Source organism: Musa acuminata, chromosome BXJ2-5 (genome assembly GCF_036884655.1).
Source record: "Musa acuminata AAA Group cultivar baxijiao chromosome BXJ2-5, Cavendish_Baxijiao_AAA, whole genome shotgun sequence".
In the NCBI taxonomy this organism is placed as follows: domain Eukaryota; kingdom Viridiplantae; phylum Streptophyta; class Magnoliopsida; order Zingiberales; family Musaceae; genus Musa; species Musa acuminata.
Window position 1 is genome coordinate 42,133,401 of NC_088342.1, and position 21,401 is coordinate 42,154,801.

Here is a 21,401-nt window from a genome sequence, read left to right on the forward strand (position 1 = left end):
AGACATAGTAAAAATAGATTGCAAATAATAATATTCTTTTATAAAGATAATATCAAATTAATACATGATGAATAATTATTAAATAACAATTAATGAAGTAATTATATCCTTCAGAATGTTCCAAGGTGCTAGTGATTTTATACCATAAAAGATGGTTTTACAGAATTCACAATCCCATCTAAAATTTCATCTTAGTAACAAGCTCAACTGCAGCCTAAACATGAGCAAGGGTTTCAAGCCAAATGATGCATGTTGGTCATCTTTGAAACTATTAAATTGATTCCAAGAGAAATTCCACTTAACATTTCTTACCATTTATATTTAACATAATGTAATTTTGGCATCACTATATTATAGTTTTAGGCATCAGAACAATTATTATTTTTAGGTACACAAGCATGATGCTATTGGTGTGATCTCAACCACCAAATGCCAAATCTCTAGACTTCTTCGAGTTGAGTGAGTAGGTTTTCAGAAACAAATACAGCCAAGCTCTGATCTCCATTAATTAATTGCAGAATAGCACGCCATCTACTAGAAAATAAATCAAGGATCTTGTTCATTGACCCCTAATATAACTTCACATGAGGATCTAACATAATTAATATTTCTCATTACTTAATGAAATATCTTCTGGTCTATTCAAGCTTTATATAGGTCCATATAATTACTTTAATAATAGGGCTAAAGGTTCATTTTAGTCTTTTTGACCATGAACCATTAAATCGTTTAAAATAACACATACACTTAAAAAAACATAGCATATAAGCTCTTACACACTTATAATAAATCAAATTTGAGTTAATAAACGTTAAAATATGATATGACGATTCATAATAAATCATTAATATAATGACATGTGTAATTTAAGGTTAAGATCCATTTTAGTCATTGTAATTTTGATCATGGATATCTTAAGCCTTTATAGTTTCCTCGTGTTTAAAATAATCTATATATTTTTAAAAATATAACATATAAACCCCTCTTGTCAAGTCTAACTTAGACGTTAGAGTTTGCTTACATGACATGTTGACTTATAATAAATCATTAATATAATGACACATGTAATTTAAGTTTAAAAAAACTAAGACCTCCATCAATGGTGAAAGAAGACATTATCGTGGAAGCGACCACCAATAGCAACACCGAGCCACTACTGTCTAGTAGGGTATCATCTGCACGTAACCTCTCTTACACTAACGACGAGCTCAAGAGCTTCTGATGCCATACTAGGCAACAACGGCTCGGTGTTGTTGTTGGTAGTCGCTTCCATGATGATGCCTCTCCTGTTATCAATGGAGTTCTTAATTTTTTTTTAAGCTTAAATTATATATGTCATTATATTAATAATTTATTGTAAGTAAATATATCACATAAATAGATTTTAATATTTGTTAACTTAGACTTAACGAGAGAAACTTATATGTTATATTTTAAAAAAATATAAATATTATTTTATATACGAGTAAACCATAAAGATTTAAGAGGTCTATGGTCAAAACCATAAGGGTTAAAATAGACATCAACCCTAAATTATACATATAATTATATTAGTGGTTTAATATGAATCAGCATACCATACCATGTAAGTAGATTCTAACGTCTATTAACTCAGACTTGACAGGAACGATTTATATGCTATATTTTTTAAAATATAAATATTATTTTAGATACGAATAAACCATAAAAACTTAAGAGATTTATGATCGGATTAAAATGAACCTTTATCCTTAATAATAAGAGAATAGTGTTTGATAAAACAACTCAAGAAAGATAGAAACAAGCACCAAGTAGCAGCCTAAATTCAATTGAAGTCCAACATCTTTGGCACTCTACAAAAGTTTCATATGCAATTCTAGATTTACAGTCAGCCTTCCAACTTTAATGAACATTTTTTGCAAGATTATAACAAGCCTAATACATTTGATTTATTATCCGGAGCTGACCGTAATTAAACTCCCCAAGAAATATTACTAAGTCTGTATAAAGAATAACTAGCGACCATATGAAATAAGTTACGTGCTCCAAGGAAAGCACCCTGCAACACTGAACTATTCCAAGGCTTGAATAAAATCAACTGAACAATCTGCATGTGTACGTAGCATAGCTGTATAATCTTCTTCATTGAACATATTGAAAAGAAGCTACTCATATAATTTGAACCACTACTGATTAAAAGGTTGTGATGTTTACATAAGAATCCAATGCATGACTGCACTTGTCAGGGATGAGATTTCTCTCCCAGAAGGTCACATAAGTCTCATCCTATTCAGCACCAGGTCAGGATGTCCGCTACTACTATATCACAATCAGGCATCAGATTATTTATCCTAAGATTAGATGCAAAACATGGAACCGAAGCCATTTAAGAGTCATTGCATGCTAGCAACATGCTTGGGCTTCTATGCTAACAACCAATGAAGAAATCATTTTGTGCATATTTCAAGATCTACCACACCTTTATAGTTTCTTCAGAGACACGCAGTAAGTGTTCAACTGGAATAATTAGGACATTTACCCAAAGATCGTGTTACAACAAGTACATGCACACATATCACCCACTGACTTGGACACGAAAAAACATACTGATTTTACATGCAACTCAACAAAACCAGAACACAAGCAGCAAAGCAAGGTAGATATTGCACAACAATGAAGTTTCAGAATCGGACTTTGTTAGAATTGGCTATGACTGGCTGTACCATGCCAGGAAGCTTCCATGGCTTCAGGAGAGGGTCTGGTATCTCGGGTATGTCCATGGCCATCCCGCTGAACTCCTCAATGAAATGGAGCACCGAGTTCACCGACTGCAGCCTCTCGGTCAATTCCCTCAGCTGAGCCCCCAGCACAGCATTCTCAGATTCCACTTTGTTGTACTGCTCCGTTACCAGATTGATCTGCACTGCGATCTGACTGTTTTGGCTCTTGAGCTGCGCCTCCTGGTTTATCAGATCATCCAATTGCTGCTGCTTCTTTATCCTCGATCTCCTCGCTGACTCCCTGTTCGAGAGCATCCGCTTTCTCTTCCTCACGTCGATCATCGGCTGCGAGTCTCCTTCGGAACTCGAAGTTCGGCGGACGGGAAAGGAAGAAGACATATCCTTGTTCCTCGCTGGATCTCTGATTCTAAGCTACTCGAAATTGGATTGAACAGGAAAAGAAAAAGATGCCTCTTTCTCGACGTTAATGGATCAAGCAATCAGAACGAGTTTATGAGATCACATAGAACCAGTAGAGAAGGACCACAGAGAAGGAGTGGAGGAAGCAGACGCTGAGAGTAGCGAGATTCATAAAAGCTGGATTACGGTTTTCGACAGTATTCGAGGGAAGAACATCAAGAACATGAACCTTAGTGAAGAGATCGAAAGAGAAGCTGAAAAGAGAGGATCCCAAAGATCAGATTTTGCGAGTCAGATCTGGATTATCACAACCAAGAAACAAAACCAACCTTGAAAGATCGGATTTTGGAGCCGGATTTGTACCCCAAAAGGGACCAACCAAAGATTTGTGGAAGAAAAAGGGCCGAGTGAGAGAGAGGGGGAAGAAAGAAGACAAGAATACTTAGCTGGAAAGGAAAACAAAGCCAAGCCCACCAATGCTGCGACGAAATGAAGAAAAGAAGGTTTTGAATCTTGCGGAATGGGCAATTTATAGAGGATGAGAGGCGCATTCCGGGAGGTGGTTTTGGTGACCTAAAACGTGGGCGATGACTTATTGCGGGTCGTACAGATCAGTGCGTTGTGCGCTGGCACGGTTTGATTGGAGGAAACCCGTGTGCAGGAAGCGCGTTCAAAAACCAGCCGACGAGTGACAGCTGGGAAGCTATGAAATCTGCGGGCAAATCCAGCAGACACGGCTGTTGGATTTGACTGGGAATCTTTGGTGGGTGGATGGTGGTTGGTGATGGGTTTTTTGGGGTTCACAGATTATCTATGGTTGATCCTTGCCATCTCAATACAGAAACGTGTTCTAAATCCCACAGTTGTTGAATACTTGATCAAATACTTCTTTGATGTAGTCTGATAGGTAAGTATTTTCATACAGCAATTACATCAAGTATTTCACCAAATAGAAATTGAACAGATAATTCCCTCTTTTTGTTCCATTCTTTGTCCTCTAATAGATCAATAAGTCATGCCAAATTCTGAGTCTTGTATTAGTGTCTTTATATATCAAGTTATTAAATTTATACTAAGGCTTCAATCGTCATCCACCTCTTCCACTTGTTAGAGTATTTTCTTTCCAAAAAAAATCCAAAATATTAAATACTTTCATTTGTAGGGCAAGCACAAGCAATATTTTAGAGATAAATAAGATCATCAATAGCGAGTATATGAGAAAAAAATTCTGCTGTCTCACATAAACTACCAAGTTCTAACAATCCAGAACGAAGAATAAAAGCACATTGTTAGAGTTTATACATATTGGGTTCTTCTCTAACAAATGAATCTTTTGGGTCCTATAATTACTGAATCAATAACTTTATTGTCGCATGATTAAAGAGCAGGTTGTGAATTTGAATAATGTATTTCTCTTTTTTTATTTCATTCGATATTCAATTAACCTTTACAAAATAACTTTTTTCTCCGATCGACTTGGAGCATATGCTTAATTATATTTTCAAGTTGGTCTGCATATGAAAGGGGCGTTAGAGTTTTAATATTTATCAGAATCTTTCCTAAAATTCAGATTTTTGGTCACCCATTTCAAAATATTTATTATTTGCAAGTTTTTCTGCACTTTTTTTTTTGTTGCAGCTTGCATGGTGGATAATAGAGTCGTGCAAGGAATGATGAAGTTTGGTGATGATATAATAATCTCATCTCGTGAGGAGAGCAAGTCAAGCTTCACATTTTCTGGCAAAGCCAGCTCTGGAAATATATGATAAGGAGAATGCAAAGAGTATTCATTCTGCAACTCATGTTCTTTGTTATTTCCGATGTATCTTTCTCTTCAGTTTAATGGAATTTGAATTTATTTACTACTCAAAAAATGCAGCCAAGAGTATTGATGTCACCAAAGTTTTAAGTAGAACATTGAATTTGACTGCAATTTTTTTGTTTAGGGAAGCTACGGTGAAAATTCAACAATCCACTTTCAAGATATTTGACACGAACACAATGAAAAGAACATAGGTGAAATAGAGGGTCAAAGAAAAAAAAAGGTCAAAGTGCAGATGCACATTGGCCATTACTATGTAGTCCTTCTCAAAACAAGCAATATTGGAATGGGAGAGGGGATGCAATTGTATTTAGGACTGGATGGAGTTACGATCATTAATATGATCTTAAGTATTTTAGATTTTGTGGTCCGATCGTACAATGTTAATAGCTCAATATTTCCATTGGATTAAATCCTAATGATTAGTTCAAAGTTGACCTTCTAAACATTGTAACGTTTGATAGATCAATTTTTAAGTATTTGATTATGAAAAAATATTTTTTTTCTTCATGTATCATTTGTTGGAAAAATCTCTTGAGAATGATGATGGACATCAATAACTATGTTATAGTAGATTTTGATTATCCGAGTTGAAAGTCGACTCAAATGATTCTTCGTCAAGGTAATCAAAGATAAAATTTGTTGAGTAGGACATTCGAACACTACAAACTTGCATCGGGAAATCTAGTCAGACAAGTTGAACTTAAGATTAGTTGATGTATCCTTTTTTTATAGTGGGTGCCTTGGAGGGTTGTTACACTATTAGTATAGTAACATAAACATAAGAAACAGTTATAATCATCTTCATCAGTACTGAGCCATTATACTCGTTTGTTACGTTAGTTAGAATCGTTCTCGACCAATGTTGGGCCATGAAGATTGTTCGTACTCATTCTATGGCTAGCACTTGTGGGATACGGTTATATGAGGTTAATATAGTATAAAAGATCGCTAAAATAGCTTCCATGTATTGACTAGGTGACTCGACCACATGGAGGTGAGGTATCGGGCATCGAATGGTAATGTTAGCATATGATCAGTCACGCCATTTTTGTCATAACATAAGCCTCTGTACTTCTTGAGTTGAGCGGCATAGTGAACAACTAATCAGGAAGTATTGTTCATTTGGTATATGTCATTAGTGCAAGAGATGATGGAATGCCTAACTTGGGATGCCCGACTTAGTATGCCCAACATGGTATGTTGGCAATCAGTATCTTGATTGAGTGCGGCAGCGGTGCGGTAGGTGCCCTGTAAGTCAATCACGTGAGTGATGACACATGTGACATGATATATAATCTTTTTAATTATTATTATTATGATATTTTTTCACTTTATATTGCTTGTTGTATACATATATTATGATGCCTAAGGATTTGTGTAATAGGAATCGGATCGTGATGAGATCACGATAATGAGACTAATTTATCTTTAAACATATACCTTAAATAATCGCGGTCATAGGCTCAAGAGGGTCATCATGATAACCGGACAAACTAGTGTACTGTATACCCATTCATATGATGGAAACGGTTGGTCTCATAGTTGCTCTTGTGGGGACACTAGGGAAATAGTATAGATGCTTATTGGAGAATGAGTTCACTGATTGATTTGCTTACGGAATGTTGGAAGGTTGATGATACCTCATTGTCAGACAACGATTCTATCATTTTAGTGGTATATCTGGTCCTTAAACTTGATATGTCAAAGATATCCTATATGGGTACTCCACTATTTAATATCAGACTTATAGGTCTAAAAGTTCAAATCTTGTATAGTTGGTTATCGAGAGTGGCAACCAACCTTATGAGAGCTATTGAGTGTCGATAGAGGATCATTCACTCTCAGTGTTATGAGAGAAATATCTCATGTATTCTTGCTTAGGCAAATCCTTGGCCAGAGTCATTTGGATTGAGAGAAAAAGAGTTTTCTGGGAGAATCCGATTAGAGCGAGACTCGAGTAGAAACCGTATGGACCTGACAATACCATGCCCGGTATATGGTCTATGAGATATTAGATGGATGAGGGACTATAAATGTATGATAATTGAGGACAGATAAGTTCAATGGATTGGATTCCCCTGTATTGTTTGGGGACTGCGGCGTAGTAGCCTAGTACGTTCGTAGTCGATGAGTCGAGTGAATTATTATGGAGATAATAATTCACTAAACCATAAGGAGTTCTAACAGGTATGCCTTATGACCAGCTCGATATTGAGCCTAAAGGGTCACATATATATGATAGGTGTTGTGATAAGTAGAGGTTCAGACATGAGATATCCATTGAAGCCTCTATCTTATTGGATATCCATTGAAGCCTCTATCTTATTGGATATCCAATAAGCCTCTGAATTATTGGATCCTATGAATAAGATCCAATAAGAGTCAATAAAAGATTATTGGGTAGAAACCCACTAATCTAAGAGGCTTGGGTAGTTGGATGGAGATCCAATACCCAATATGGTATGATCCATTATGATTAAGTTGATAGAGGGCCTCTATAAATAGGAGGGAATCAAAACCATAAACTAGGTTCGTTTTTAACTACCACCTCATATTCTCTACTAGTCATAGGTGCCTTGTAAGTCAATCATATTAGTGATGACACGTGTGACATGATACACATTCTTTTTTCTTATTATATTATTAGATATTTTATCACTTTATATTGATTGTTATATATATATATATATATATATATATATATATATATATATATATATATATATATATATATATATATATATAACAATCAATATAAAGTGATAAAATATCTAATAATATAATAAGAAAAAAGTGTGATGAGATATATATTGTGATGTTTATGAATCTGTGCAATGAGAATCAAAGTGTGATGAGATCATGATAATGAGATCGATTTACCTTTAAACATAAATACTAAATAATCCTGGTCATATGTTAATTGAGAGGGACATCGAGATAACTAGACAGATTGGTGTGTTGTATACCCGTCTATATGATGGAGGTAGTTGGTCTTATAACTGCTCGTGTGGGGACACTATGGCTACAAAGTATGTACTTATTAGAAAATGAGTTCATTGATTGATCCGCTCATGGAATGTTGGATGGTTAATGATACCTCATTGTTAGACAATGATTATGTTGTCCCAATGGTGTACCTGATCCTTAGACTTGAGACACCAAAGATGTCCTGTATGAGTACTCCACTCCTTGATACTGGACTTATAGGTTTGGAAGTTCTAAATCTAGTGCAACCAGTTATCGGGAGTGGCAGTTAACCTTACGAGGGCTATTGAGTGTTGATAGAGGATCATCCACTCTTAATGTCATGAGAGGAATATCTCATATGTTCTTGCTCAAACAAATCCCTAGCCATGGTCATTCATATTTAGAGAAAAAGAGTTCTTTGAGAGAATTCGATTAGAGCGAGACTCGAGTAGAATCCGTATGGGTTTGACAGCACCATACCTGGTATACGGTCTCTAAGATATTAGATAGATAAGGGACTATAGGTACATGCTAACTGAGTACAAATATGTCCAAAGGATCGGATTCATCGTTTGGAGGCTATGGCATAGTGGCATAGTACGTCCGCAATCAATGAGTCGAGTGAATTATTATGGGGATAATAATTCACTGAGCCAAAAGGAGTTCTGACAGGTATGACTCACGGCAAGCTCGATATTGAGCCTAGAGGGTCACATACATATGGTAGGCATTGCGACGAGTATAGGTTCGGATATGAGATATCCGCCGGAGTCCCTATCTTATTGAATTCCAATAAGCCCTTGAATTATTGGATCTTATGAATGAGATCCAATACCCAATAAGGTAGGATCCATTAGGGTTAAGTTGACAGGGGGCCTCTATAAATAGGAGGGAACCAAACACCCAAATGTTAAAGGTTTTCTTGGTTGCTACCTCCTATTCTCCTCTCCCCTTCTCCTCCTCAGATAGTAAGTGTGGAGATTTGAGAAATATCGTTGTAGCCCTAATATGTGGATCACCACTAGAGAGGAGGGCACTTGACTTCCTTCATCATCTTCTACAGATCTATATGGATTTAGGGATATATAATCTCCCTAAGTAAAACACAATTATCTCACACATAGATTTAAGTTTCACGGATTTTTGCATACCAATCTTCGTACGATGACAAACATCTTTTTAAAAAATTTTAATTTTTTTATTTTTTGTTCTTCCGCTATGCATATGATGTCGCCTCTATATTTTCCTACAGTGGTATCAAAGCCAAGTTGTTTATGCTAAAGAATTATTTTAAACTACGTGTATTGTGTTTTAGGAAGAATTTTTTCATCAAGATCGTTGACGCCAAAGGCGAGAAAGGACAACAACCGTTGCTGCCCATGCAGAAGTGGGGGAGAATGTCACGGACAAACTTCTAAATAGGATGTTTGATGTAATGCTTATGTATGTCCGTGTCTTTTGATATGTTCATGCTTTATACAGCATGTAGAGGGACGGTCGAAGGCTTAATAGTCCCATTTTAGTTAGGTTGGTGGCCGCTTTAGACTTGTAAATAAAGGTTGTGTCATGTGGACACGTGTGAGAGATCCTCGGTCTGTAGTGGATCATTTTACCCTTTGTTGTGCAACTGTTCAAAGCTTGTAAAGTTTGTTTGTAATTTGTATTGTCTATGAAGTGTTTTTGGAGATGTTTGCTTGTGGATCCCGAGTAAGACGTTCTCTCTAACCCGTTCTCTATTTTGTTCGTCCTAAGGGACAATGGGAGGCTTTGGAGAGGTTGACCTTTGCGGACGGACACGCATGGGTGCCGCACGACTTAGGCAAAACTAGTTAAGTCCATGACAGATGGTATCAGAGCGGGACAAGCTCTCATAGAAACACTTAGCATGCAAACATGGGGGACCTAGTGGGGCTGCGTTGAGGGCAGTCCGCACATGCGCGACCGTTGAAGGGAAAAACGAGCATGGAGATGTAGTAAAAAGAGTCGCTCGGAGGAGCGGGCATCTGAGATTGGCATTCAGAGGAATGGCCAACCCTTCGCGCAAGAGGCACCACGAGAACATGCAAGCTTGGAAGAATATGGAGCGCACAAAGGGTGGGATGGCTGAGTTTGAGCTACGGCTCAACGTTGACAACTATACTTGATGGTGCTAAAGGCAAGCGATGCACTTGGTAAAGGATGAGACCATGCAAGGTGGAATGAGTTGCTCAATGACCGAAAGAGTTATGCAAAGCTCATAGAGGTGAGAGGAATTGCTAACTCGAAGAATTTGGTACTCATGGGTTTGTATGTGGACGATGGAATGTTCATGACCATCCCAAGGTGACCAAAACTCAGTGCCATGGAGCACTGAAACTTTCTCTTCGGCATGTGAAGGATACGTCTGTAAGAGGCTGAAGTGTGCAACGAGTTCAGCATGTTGCTGGGCCTTGAGTGGTGCAACGGGGGCTGTATTGACGTGGAGTCACAATCTAGCAAGTTCATTTGCAGGAGGCAGAACAATACACAGTTTGTTCAGCAGATCGGATTAGTCCAAGGGGATGGTGGTCTCCAAAATGAAGAGAGATATTGCTCCAACGGGATAGTTATCCAGGAGGGATAAGTCCCGGCTCTCTAGAGGGAGAATCATGTGGGACATATCTCACATGTTGAGGAGGAGCACCTCAACAAACAACAACTCCACAAAGCTCAATGGACTGAGCAAGCGGCGAGGAGTCGTCGCATGATCTCACTCGAGATAATGCATTGGTGGATGCATTACGAGATCAAGTGGGGGAGCGACCCAAAGCAACACAAATGAAGGCACACTTAGAGTTGATATGGAGATTGGACTCAAGGGAGGGCTGAACCGTGGAATGGTTGGCGCGAGGGCCACCATCAACTCAATACAAAAACGAGGAGCAGAGCAACTTAAGTGTAACTTGACGAAGTACCCAAGCCGCATGAAGGGAGTCATCATAGAAGATGAAACATGGAGCGGAGGCATAGTGCTTTCTTTGGACAGAGGTCAAAGACATAAACTCTTGCAGAGGCAAGAGCAAGATCATGTTGTTCCATAGGTCATTCATTCTGTCGGTGCAGACTCATCTTGCATGGTGCCAAAGACGAAGGGAGCTTCTGGGCACATACACCTTATCTCGGAGGAGCATTTGATGGAGGAACTAAGGTGACTCAATTTGCGGAGGCGAAGTTGGGTTCAGAAGGCCTTAGCACGGAGCAAGAGGACGCAGAGGTGGGTACTCTTGAAGAATATGCCACAGTATTGACATTCAAGTTTCCATGAAGGAAGTAGTGCGCAGCGAAGATTGTGTTGGTAGGGACAGAGGCCCAGGATCTAGACAATGGTGTACTAATTGCAGCAAAGTCGGGGGGACTTTGGGAGCTACTAGACGACGAATTATCCTAGAGTGGTGCTTCATCTAGGTGTGACCCAAGAGTGGGTGGATGAAGGTCGATTGCCAAAGGAGCAAATAAAATCGAAGGTCGAAGAGACCCTGCGATGTATTGGCAGAGGCCACACAAAGAGGGATCACAATTCGAGTTCATCCCACAAGGATCAGAATGCAATAGAGATGTCACCAGGAGGTGACGTGGTGTAGCGGATCATGGTGGAACAATTCGTGGCAATGTGATACACATGACATAGTCCCGTGAGGGACTAGATCATATGGAGGTATGATCAGGAGCTACTGGAAGCTCCACTTCGGTGAACAACATGATGGCAAGAAGGGCTATGGATTCAAGGAGTGAAGGCTATGGTACCGCAGAGGTGGGTCTTCCGTGCATGCATCGAATTTTACATCGGATGAAAGCTTTGGTCATCAGCATATGGGAGCTGTGTTCCACCAAGGGAAAAGTTCGAATGCAAATACCAGTGAGTCCTATGGGAGGGACTTGATCATACAGAGGTATGATCGAAGCAGCTGGAGAGTTAGACTGCTCCAAAGCTCATATTTGCTTAAGGGAGCCTGGCAAGTCAGAGGATAAGGTTGAGTAAGCAAACGTTGCTACCAAGGAAGCTAAGGAGATCAGAATCGGTGCAAACTCTACAATGTGATGGCAGAGGCTATGCATGGGAGTTGTAATCTGTCTTTCCATCGACCAAAAGGGAGCTGCTTGGAGAACATAGAGGTGTTGAAGCAGAGGGTCGAAAGGGGCGAGGAAGCGACGACGAGTCCAGAGGGACTTAGCTAACCAAAATCAAGTATAATGGAGGTGGACTCGAAGGAGTGCCACAGAGACATATCTACTGATCGTGAAGAAAAGGGATGCAGATGCGAGGCGATGGATAGTAGGGCCATGGGCATGGTAGCGCCATGGTACCATAGAGGCGGGACTTCCGTGAAAGTCATTGATCCCTTGCTCTCATGGAGGGAGAGCGCTTGGTCGTAAAAGAGGTCGAGGAGGTGGAGCATGCAGAGGCAAACTCCAAGTACCGAGACAAGGCTGAAGGGCAGAGGCCAAGGAACTTCGTAAGACCGGTGTCAACGAGCTTCTCAACATGATAGCTGAAAGTGAATGACTTCAGGTTAGGCAAGAGTGCATGACCAAGGAACGAAGTAGGCAGTACGCGATGCTGTACCTTTGCTACTCAATGGAGTAGGCGACAGGGTTGATGGAGAAGATGGTACAATCCTAGAGGCGACCAAACCTATGAGAGAATTACTCCAAGTTGGGGTGAAAACTTCCTGTATTCCATAAGTTCGATGGCATTGAGAAGGTGAATCACAGTAACTTACTCAACGCAAGGAGTGCAAACACTTCAAGTGCTTTAGAAGTGTGAGCGGTAACCAGCTCGATGCATGGAGTACAACCTCGATGAGGCGGGCGAAGTCAAGTAACCTTTGCCTTCTCAACCCTTAAGAGGATAGGCGAAACCGAGTACCCTAATTCTCTTATCTATCCAGCAGAGGAGCTCTGCACAAGTTCAAAAACCCTTCGAAGATAATGGAAGACAATAGTTGTCAAATCCTCACCAACGGTGATCAGTGCTACTGAGGGTAGATTGTCCGCTTCATTTCCCAATAAAATGCCAATCAAAAGCGGAAGTGATGCGAACCTACTTGGATGTGACAACTAAGTGAAAGAAGAGTCAATGAGCAAATTTTGTGGAGGAAGGACCCAAAACTTCAAAAGTTTGCGAGACGATGCTCGTTAAAGCTCCAACAAGCATCCACCCAATTCAAGCAGCATGAGGCATTTGAGAGACTGGCGCAGTAAGGATGGTCTTTTCCTTCATCTAGAGGATCCACAGGAACCAATAGGGATCAACACAACTCAGCCAACCCCACACTAGAGTCAGAGTTATTGGCGAGTTGAAGCAGCATGGCAGATCAAAGGTTCGACTACTCAAAAGCAATAGCGGAGAGCAACTGGGAGCCAGGAGGCGCATTGCAGTTGGAGCAGAAGATTGAAGACTCAGCAAAGGTGAGGAGTTACAGTATCGACAAAGGCTTCGACGAGGACGTCGAAGGAATAAGTGGGGGAGAATGTCACGGACAAACTTCTAAACAGGATGTTTGATGTAATGCTTATGTATGTCTGTGTCTTTTGGTATGTTCATGCTTTGTACAACATGTAGAGGGACGACCGAAGGCTTAATAGTCCCATTTTAGCTAGTTTGGTGGCCGCTTTAGACTTGTAAATAAATGTTGTGTCATGTGGACATGTGTGAGAGATCCTCGGTCTATAGTGGACCATTTTACCCTTTGTTGTGCAATTGTTCAGAGCTTGTAAAGTCTGTTTGTAATTTGCATTGTCTATGAAGTATTTTTGGAGATGTTTGCTTGTGGATCCCGAGTGAGGTGTTCTCTCTAACCCGCTCTCTCTTTTGTTGGTCCTAAGAGACAATGGGAGGCTTCGGGGAGGCTGACCTTTGCGAACGGACATGCATGGGTGCCGCACGACTTAGGCAAAACCAGCTAAGTCCGTGACAAAACGCTGCTTGCAGCCTTGGCCATCTGCGTGTGAGCAATTGGCTACCATTCGCATGCCTTAGCAGGTTGCTAGTAATGGTACTCATAGGGGCGTCTGCCCATCGGGGGGGTGCAGCACCACTTGCGGGCACTACACCCATAAGCAAAACCACCCATAGGGATAGTAGTGCCCATAGGGGCTGTTGTGCCCATAGGGGCGATAATGGCCATAGTGGCGACGATGCCCACAGGGGTGCTCGCCCATAGTGGTCGCAAACAGTAGGGTGGCGATGGCCGCAAGGTAGCAAGTATAAGAGGGCAGTAGGGTTTTCTAGGCAGAAGATAGTTTTTCCCCTTATAATTTTAAAAGTTCTGTGTTCTATCATGATTACCAAAATACCCTTCATAATTCAAAAAAATTCTTATATATCCCCAATTTCAAAAAAATATTAGTTAATTAAAAGATTTAATTAATTAATTAATTATTATTATCTAGTAGTCCAACATGATGATGGTGTGTACATGTGATGTATGATGTGGATGAATGATCAAGGACTGTGTGATATGATTATTATTATTATTGAGGCCTATGAGTCTATATTTTTCTCATTTATTGTTGGGCTTGCATGCCTATGATTAAGTTGTAATCACACGATGAGACGCAGCGGGAGTGTAAAAGCAATAGTGGGACCCACGAGGTCGAGACGGACGATCGCGATGTACGGAGATGCGCTAAGATGTCGACGAAATCGACAATGATGAGATGGACAATCACAAGGCATGGAGATGCACTGCTGCACATATAGATCTTGATGTGAGTGATTAGGCGACTGGCTCAGGCTTTATCACATTAGGTTGCGGTCCATGACTCCCGAGATTCCTTTTCACAGGAATAGGAATGGTCTTAGAGGATAACCTATGTATGGATATTGTGTTTTAGTCCCTACCAGACTCATTTTCACAGTTCATAATAAATTTTAATATGAACAAGGTTGAGATGATGCTTCCTGAGCTCCTCAATATGTTGAGGGAGGCAGAAAGCACTATCAAGAAAGAAAAACCAGTTCTCTATACTAGTGAGACTAGAAAGAAAAGAAAGGTAGAAAAGTTCCTTAAGAAAGGCAAGGGTACGGGCAAACCAGGGAAAGTAAAGATTGCTAAGAAAGATAAGACAAAGGACAAAGGCCAGTACTTCCACTACGACAAATATTGGCACTTAAAAGAGGAACTACAAAGAGTACCTTACAAAGAGAGCGAAACAGAAGCTTGAAGAAACTTCAAGTACATTCATGTTCAATCTCCATTTGTCAGACTCTTATGATAATACATGGGTATTGAATTCCGGTAGTGCTTATCATATTTGTAATTCGTTATAAGTTCTGGCAAGATCTAGGAGATTGGCTAGAGGCGAGATGGACCTCAAGAACGACAATGGAGCAAAAGTTACTGTAATAGCTATTGGCAAGGTCACCTTACATATTTGTCAGACTCTTATTATAACGCATGGATATTGGATACTGGTAGTACTTATCATATTTATAATTTGTTGTAGGTTCTAGCAAAACTTAGGAGATTGGCGAGAGATGAGATGAACCTCAAAATGAACAATGAAATAAAAGTTACTGTAGTAGTTATTGGCCAGGTCACCCTACACCTACTTGGTGGAGCTATTATTACATTGGATGCATGTTATTTTGTTAATTCGATTATCAAAAATATTATTTTCATTTCATGTTTGATAGTCAGTAGATATAAATTAATTTGTAAGAATAATAATTGTTCAATAGATTATTCACTCAGAGGAAAGGATTAATGTGAAGTTTGAGATCTCGGTGACCAAGAGATGCTTTCAAAACTTGCGGGTTCAAGATGGATCCATCTATGATGAGGTTTTCTTTGTCTTTATGATGAGGGTGTTTCCACCACTCAGCACATGTGAGCATGATCCCTTTTCTTTTGCATGTCTTCTCTGTGAGGGAATGGTCAATTTGAAATTTCTATCATGATGGTTATTTCTTTTCCTACATTTGCTATACATATTTTATTATATATACAACAATATATCGTACTTAGTTTTGTGACTTGCATTAAGTTCTAAAATTTTTAAGTAGTGAAGGCTGGTTAGTGATGTGACATTCTTTAGCTAACTTTGCATGATCAAGATTCGTTTGTAAGTCTTGGGGTTTTGATTTCCCATCCAATTTTTGCAAAAAATTTAATTCTCTTATTCTTGATACAATAGTACAATAAAGAGTTTTTATTTTTCTGGAAAAAAAAGGTTGGTTAGTGAACTTGAATAATGAATTTCAAGCATTTTTTGCGAAGTTTAGAAATTGATAGAGCGCTAGTAATATATTAGGTTTTGATATATGAAACTTGAAGATATATGAATCACATGTCGAACGGATAGGGAGAATGATAGAGCAAGGAAGAATGAATGTATTCTTATTGGACTCAAATTATCCTGACTACAACTCAAACTCTATGATCTCATAACCCAATATTTGGAGTTTATATAGCCCCATTGATACATCAAATTTAATATGTTCAATATGAATATCTTTTCTCTAAGTGATTTTTCAACTTTCAAGAATTAATATTTAGTTTGGTTCATTCTCCTATAGGGTTTTTAATGTGCTTCACCTTTTGAGAACTTCTTTATAATAATACCTTGATGTGCTTCAAACTTCTTCATGGTTGATTGGAAGGATGAATAAGTTCAATTCCAACATCATCATGTCAAGCTTAATAATTACCTCATCACGTTATTCGTATTTATTTCCTTCGCTTATAATTCTGAATGCAATAAATACAACAGACCAACTGAATAGAATAGAATACAGCACGACAAGAAAGTAGAAATGCAAGTGTATAGGTGTCACAGTGACGAATGAATCACGCTCTAAGCATAGCTACACATCCCGTACTGGCAGAAGCTACCCTTCTTGCACCTCTTGTTGCAGCCACCGCAGTTCTTGGGGTCATACATCACGTTGACGCAGCTGCCGCCGCAGCACACTTGGCCGAAACAGCACTTTTTCCCGCACTGCCCGCAGTTCTGGTTGTCGGTCATCACGTTCACGCACTGTTTCCTGCAGCAGTGGTGGCCGGCGCGACAAACTCTAGGGAACTCGTCGCAGGTCATCGAGCCTCTCGGTTTGTGATGCCTAAGCGAGGAGTAGATCCCCCGGGACAATGAAGACGGCGCTTCTGCTGCTGTCGAGCTCTCGTCCGATTCCGCAGAGGAAACGGGGAGGGCAAGGGATGTGGTCAAGGCCATGGCGCATGCCACGACGAAGAAGAACCTCATTGTCATTCTTACGTGGTGCAACAGACGAGGTTTAAGGGAGAAGGCTGGTTGAGGTTTGAGTGTAGACGACGATATGGTTATGGGAGGGAGACGGGATGCATGATGGGTATTTATAAATGGACGTGGTGAGAGATCAACGAGTTGAAAGGTTGGTCAATTGTGTACATTATTCATGGCTATATATTTCATTATATATTTCCAAACACCAATTAATCGAGTCACTAAACAATCATTTTCCTCATATTGTTCAAATGCCTATCCAGTTGATTTGATTCACAGTATTAAACCACGATTAGCACACGGCCGTGAAGATTCCAAATAATGAGCGTGCTCGCCGCCGCTCACTCGGCCACGTAGGCCGAGAGAAAAGTCGACGCTGGATGCATCAGTTTGGCGTCAAGAAGCCAAGTTGTCTAGTTGTTGACTATTTGTGGCCCATGCACAAGTGAATTCCTAATAATGTTGACCTAAATGCGTGGAACATTCGATACATCGGGTGTTTCCAAGTCAAAGACCAATGTCAGCATCCTCTGGTGCACGGGACGACAGGGAATTTGTGCTGGAATTATACCGAATTCTTGATTCCATTTGGGATACATTAGGCGAATGCCAAACTAGTATTCTTGTCACCTTTTGAATAGCCGAGCGTGTGTTATGGGGGTGTTCAATGCTGTGGATCGCAGTGCGAGAGGATGTACGAGTGAAAACAGTAATAGAGACAGTTATTGATGACGATATCTTCCTTCTACTATATATCGCCTATTGTCCTTGATGAGATATGAACTGTGTATCAATGGCCATGACATTGTACTTAGTTCAAAGCTGTTCTTTGGTATAATATGTGATCAGGAAGAATCGAAGAAGCCGAACTGTCTTAGACTACATAGATAGAGAGAGATACCATCTACGTCGACTTTTTAGATAAGTCCAGCTTTGCAGGGGACAAAAGTCAACGTCCTCGAGAATAGAGAAAATAAGTAATACATTATAAACTTTGTTTTGATGAGCTTTTCATGCATTGCATATGGAAAATTTGTGTCTTAGGTCTTGCCACCGAATAATTTGTATATCAAGTTCACAACCATTTCCTTCCTTCGTCATCTTCTACAGTGCAAGAAACTCGCTGCTTTCCACTCGTGTATATCTCTAATAGTGTCATTTCGTTAGGTAGAGATGATAAGGGATTTTACGATCTTGAGAATTTCTCATAAAAAATAAAAAATAGTTCATACACCCATAGTCAATCAATCAATTTGATAACAATGACGCATCAATTAAGTGTGCCACACTATCGTAGCATCTAAGTGATTATTTTATTTCTCGTACTTAGATTATTTTATTTCTCGTTAAAACATATAGTACTTTAAGTCGCTGGTCTTTCAATAAACCTAATTTAGCCCTGATTCAGGCTCATTGGACTCTTAATTAAGTTGGTACAGTTACACTTAAAATCAACTCAATTAAAACCTAAACTACTTAGATCATGATACAAACAAATACAAACATGAATCCTATATTATCCGGTATGTCATTGGTTTATTCGGTACTTCGTCTGAACTCCTAGCGTGTAATGCTTTCCTTTAGCGTATTGCCCGATCCGACATGTTGACCTCCCGTAATATCTGATCTTAGTGTAATGCCCGATCTTTCCGGCTCGATGCCTGATCTCTGACATGATTCACTCTTGTCCAACATTTGATTCTCCTACTTCAATCGATTTGCCTTTCCATAATCGAAGTTAGTCATATATCATTTTTCTTAAACACTTATTAGATCATAAACTCATTAATTGATTTCATCATCAAAATTCAGGATTCAACATAATACATACGACCTTCTCCAAACGTCTATATGATAGTCTATTATTAACATTAGTGTGAATTAAGATGAATATTGATAAATTACATTCATAGATACTCGATATCATTATTTGTGAAAGTATACATATCGTAATATTTTTTATATTGGGAGTAGACTCTCCAAATTATAGTGAGGCTAAAAAAGATATAAATCATATTTTATTAGCATAATAAATCAATGATAATAATTTCAATTTACAATCAAAGATCAGTTTATAACTTTTCCTTGATAGGATCCATACTATAATAATATGATGTGGCTACATTATGGAGAATAAGTTGATACTTTCTTAAAATAGTCAGTTCTCCATAATAGCTTTAGCTATTTCTAGGAGTTAATAAATTACATAGCGCATGCAACAAACCATCATAGTCCTAAGACTATACCAATATTGAATAGCAAGATTAATATAATATACTACGAGACAAATGATTTTACCAATATTGTAACTTACAAATATTGATTATTTATATTATAAGTGATTATGAATTTTAATATACTTGTATTATGAAGATCTTAGTCTATATGGGATTGGGCATGCATTCGATAATTCATAAATACTGATTAGACTTTTACTCATCATATAATACTTTCTTTACCTTCTCCCTACATATGTCTAAGGTAGGAAACCGTGGACACTTCTTCATATCGATCGATCTTATAGCTGATAACATAGAGTTGTTTGACTATTATTATAGTTTTAATGACAAAATCTAAAAATCCTAATAATAGAATTGTTTAATATGATATGACCATTTCCATTAGACCATGTCTCATTTGTTGAATGGACTTTAAAGCATTAAAGTTTATTGTGAATTGAATAATGTTAGGTTGAAGTATATCTCAATTTGTATACTTTTGCCATACTTTTTTTTAAACTAAAGTTAACTTACTAATATCTCAATTGAATAATGTTAGGTCCATATAATAAGTACACGTGGAGTCAAAAGAATACTTTCTCTTTAACTCTATCAATTATAACTCAGTCTTCTTAAAATTTACTTGATTATCGATCACAATTTACATGATGTACCATGACCTGATCTCCTCTACCACGGTGCCCAATTTTGTCTACAACATTCATGGTCTTGTGAAAGACTATCCTTTTATTACAATACACTACATGAGGGAGTCGATAAAGCTCATTCTAATTAGTCTGATCCAATTGCCACACCAAGTGTCACCCCATACAAATCCCATCACTTCTTAAATGATCTTGTTTGTTTTTTAAGTTTTGTCTCTTCCTCATCCAAATAAATATTGTGTATCTCCTTCGTTATAGACCTTTAGTTGTACGTGGTGGAATCCTAAAGATTAAATCACTTTGTAGACTTGACCAATATCCCATTTCTTTTTGTTTACGTATGCATCATGAATCCTTGTTTGCTTATTTTATTGATTGTGGTAGATAAACTTATGGATCAATATTGACAACTTTAGGTGTTGATCTCTTGCCTAAGGCCTATAACAAAATCTCATATGGCACCTTGCCTTAGACTGCCAATCTTGCTAAACTAAGGAGAGCCAATTGGCTGTCTCATGTTGGCACTTCTCCCTAGTCTCTAGGGCTCAAACCCACTACCACTGTCATGCTCCCATCTTAAACCTGTCCATCAATGTCTCATGGCCTCATATATGTATTGATGTTTCAATGATGATAATGAATAGTTGTAAGGTTTAAGTTGACATCATCATAACCCTCATATTGATTATAGTTGGGTTCTTGAGTAGCCTACCTATATTCTTCTTGTTAGTTGACCTTGTTTTGGACTCCATTGAAACTTTGTGGTGCATTTTGTGAATAAAATGTTACTTTAGTCGTATTATTTATCCACCTCGATCAATGTAATCACAATGTGTTTATACCTAGTTACCCCAAATTAGGCTTACAATTGACAAAATAATCATAATTGGGCTCTAGATAATCATAATTGATAAAATAATCCTAAATTATATAGAATGACACTAATCACATAATTATCTAATTACTCCCAACTGGCACTAAAAGTAAGAGATTTATCATAATAGTGCCTAATTAAATATAAAATGAAATTAAACATCATTAATTAATACAAAGCAGCTAATATGAAGCTAATAAGGTGCAAATCATGTCAAAAGCTAACTAAAAGTAGAATAATTACATGAATTCTGCCTAAATTCAAATTATTGAAACTAATCACGCAAGGTAACCCTTAGTTGAGAAAGAGAGTGATAAGATGTGAGAAGAAGGAAGTGAATGAGTGAGAAAGATAGTTTGGAAGCTGTGAGAGTGAGAGAGGGTGAAAGTGGGTTTAAATTAAGTTTCAAAGTGGTCCAACGGTCAAATTGACCATTCGACCAGGATGAATCATATTAATCCATGTCAATCAAAATTTGACCATTATCGATTGGTTTAGATTAGTAAT

General features: G+C 38.6%; 2 protein-coding genes across 2 annotated transcripts; both read right to left on the reverse strand.

The window, feature by feature from the left end:
- Positions 1-2,660: 2,660 nt before the first annotated feature.
- LOC103985616 (bZIP transcription factor 53) lies at positions 2,661-3,041 on the reverse strand. The gene has a single exon (XM_065107225.1). The coding sequence runs from the start codon at positions 3,039-3,041 to the stop codon at positions 2,661-2,663; it is 381 nt and encodes a 126-aa protein (XP_064963297.1).
- A 13,687-nt stretch (positions 3,042-16,728) lies between these two features.
- Positions 16,729-17,106, reverse strand: LOC135611588 (stigma-specific STIG1-like protein 1). The gene has a single exon (XM_065107226.1). The coding sequence runs from the start codon at positions 17,104-17,106 to the stop codon at positions 16,729-16,731; it is 378 nt and encodes a 125-aa protein (XP_064963298.1).
- Between the last annotated feature and the right edge of the window lie 4,295 nt (positions 17,107-21,401).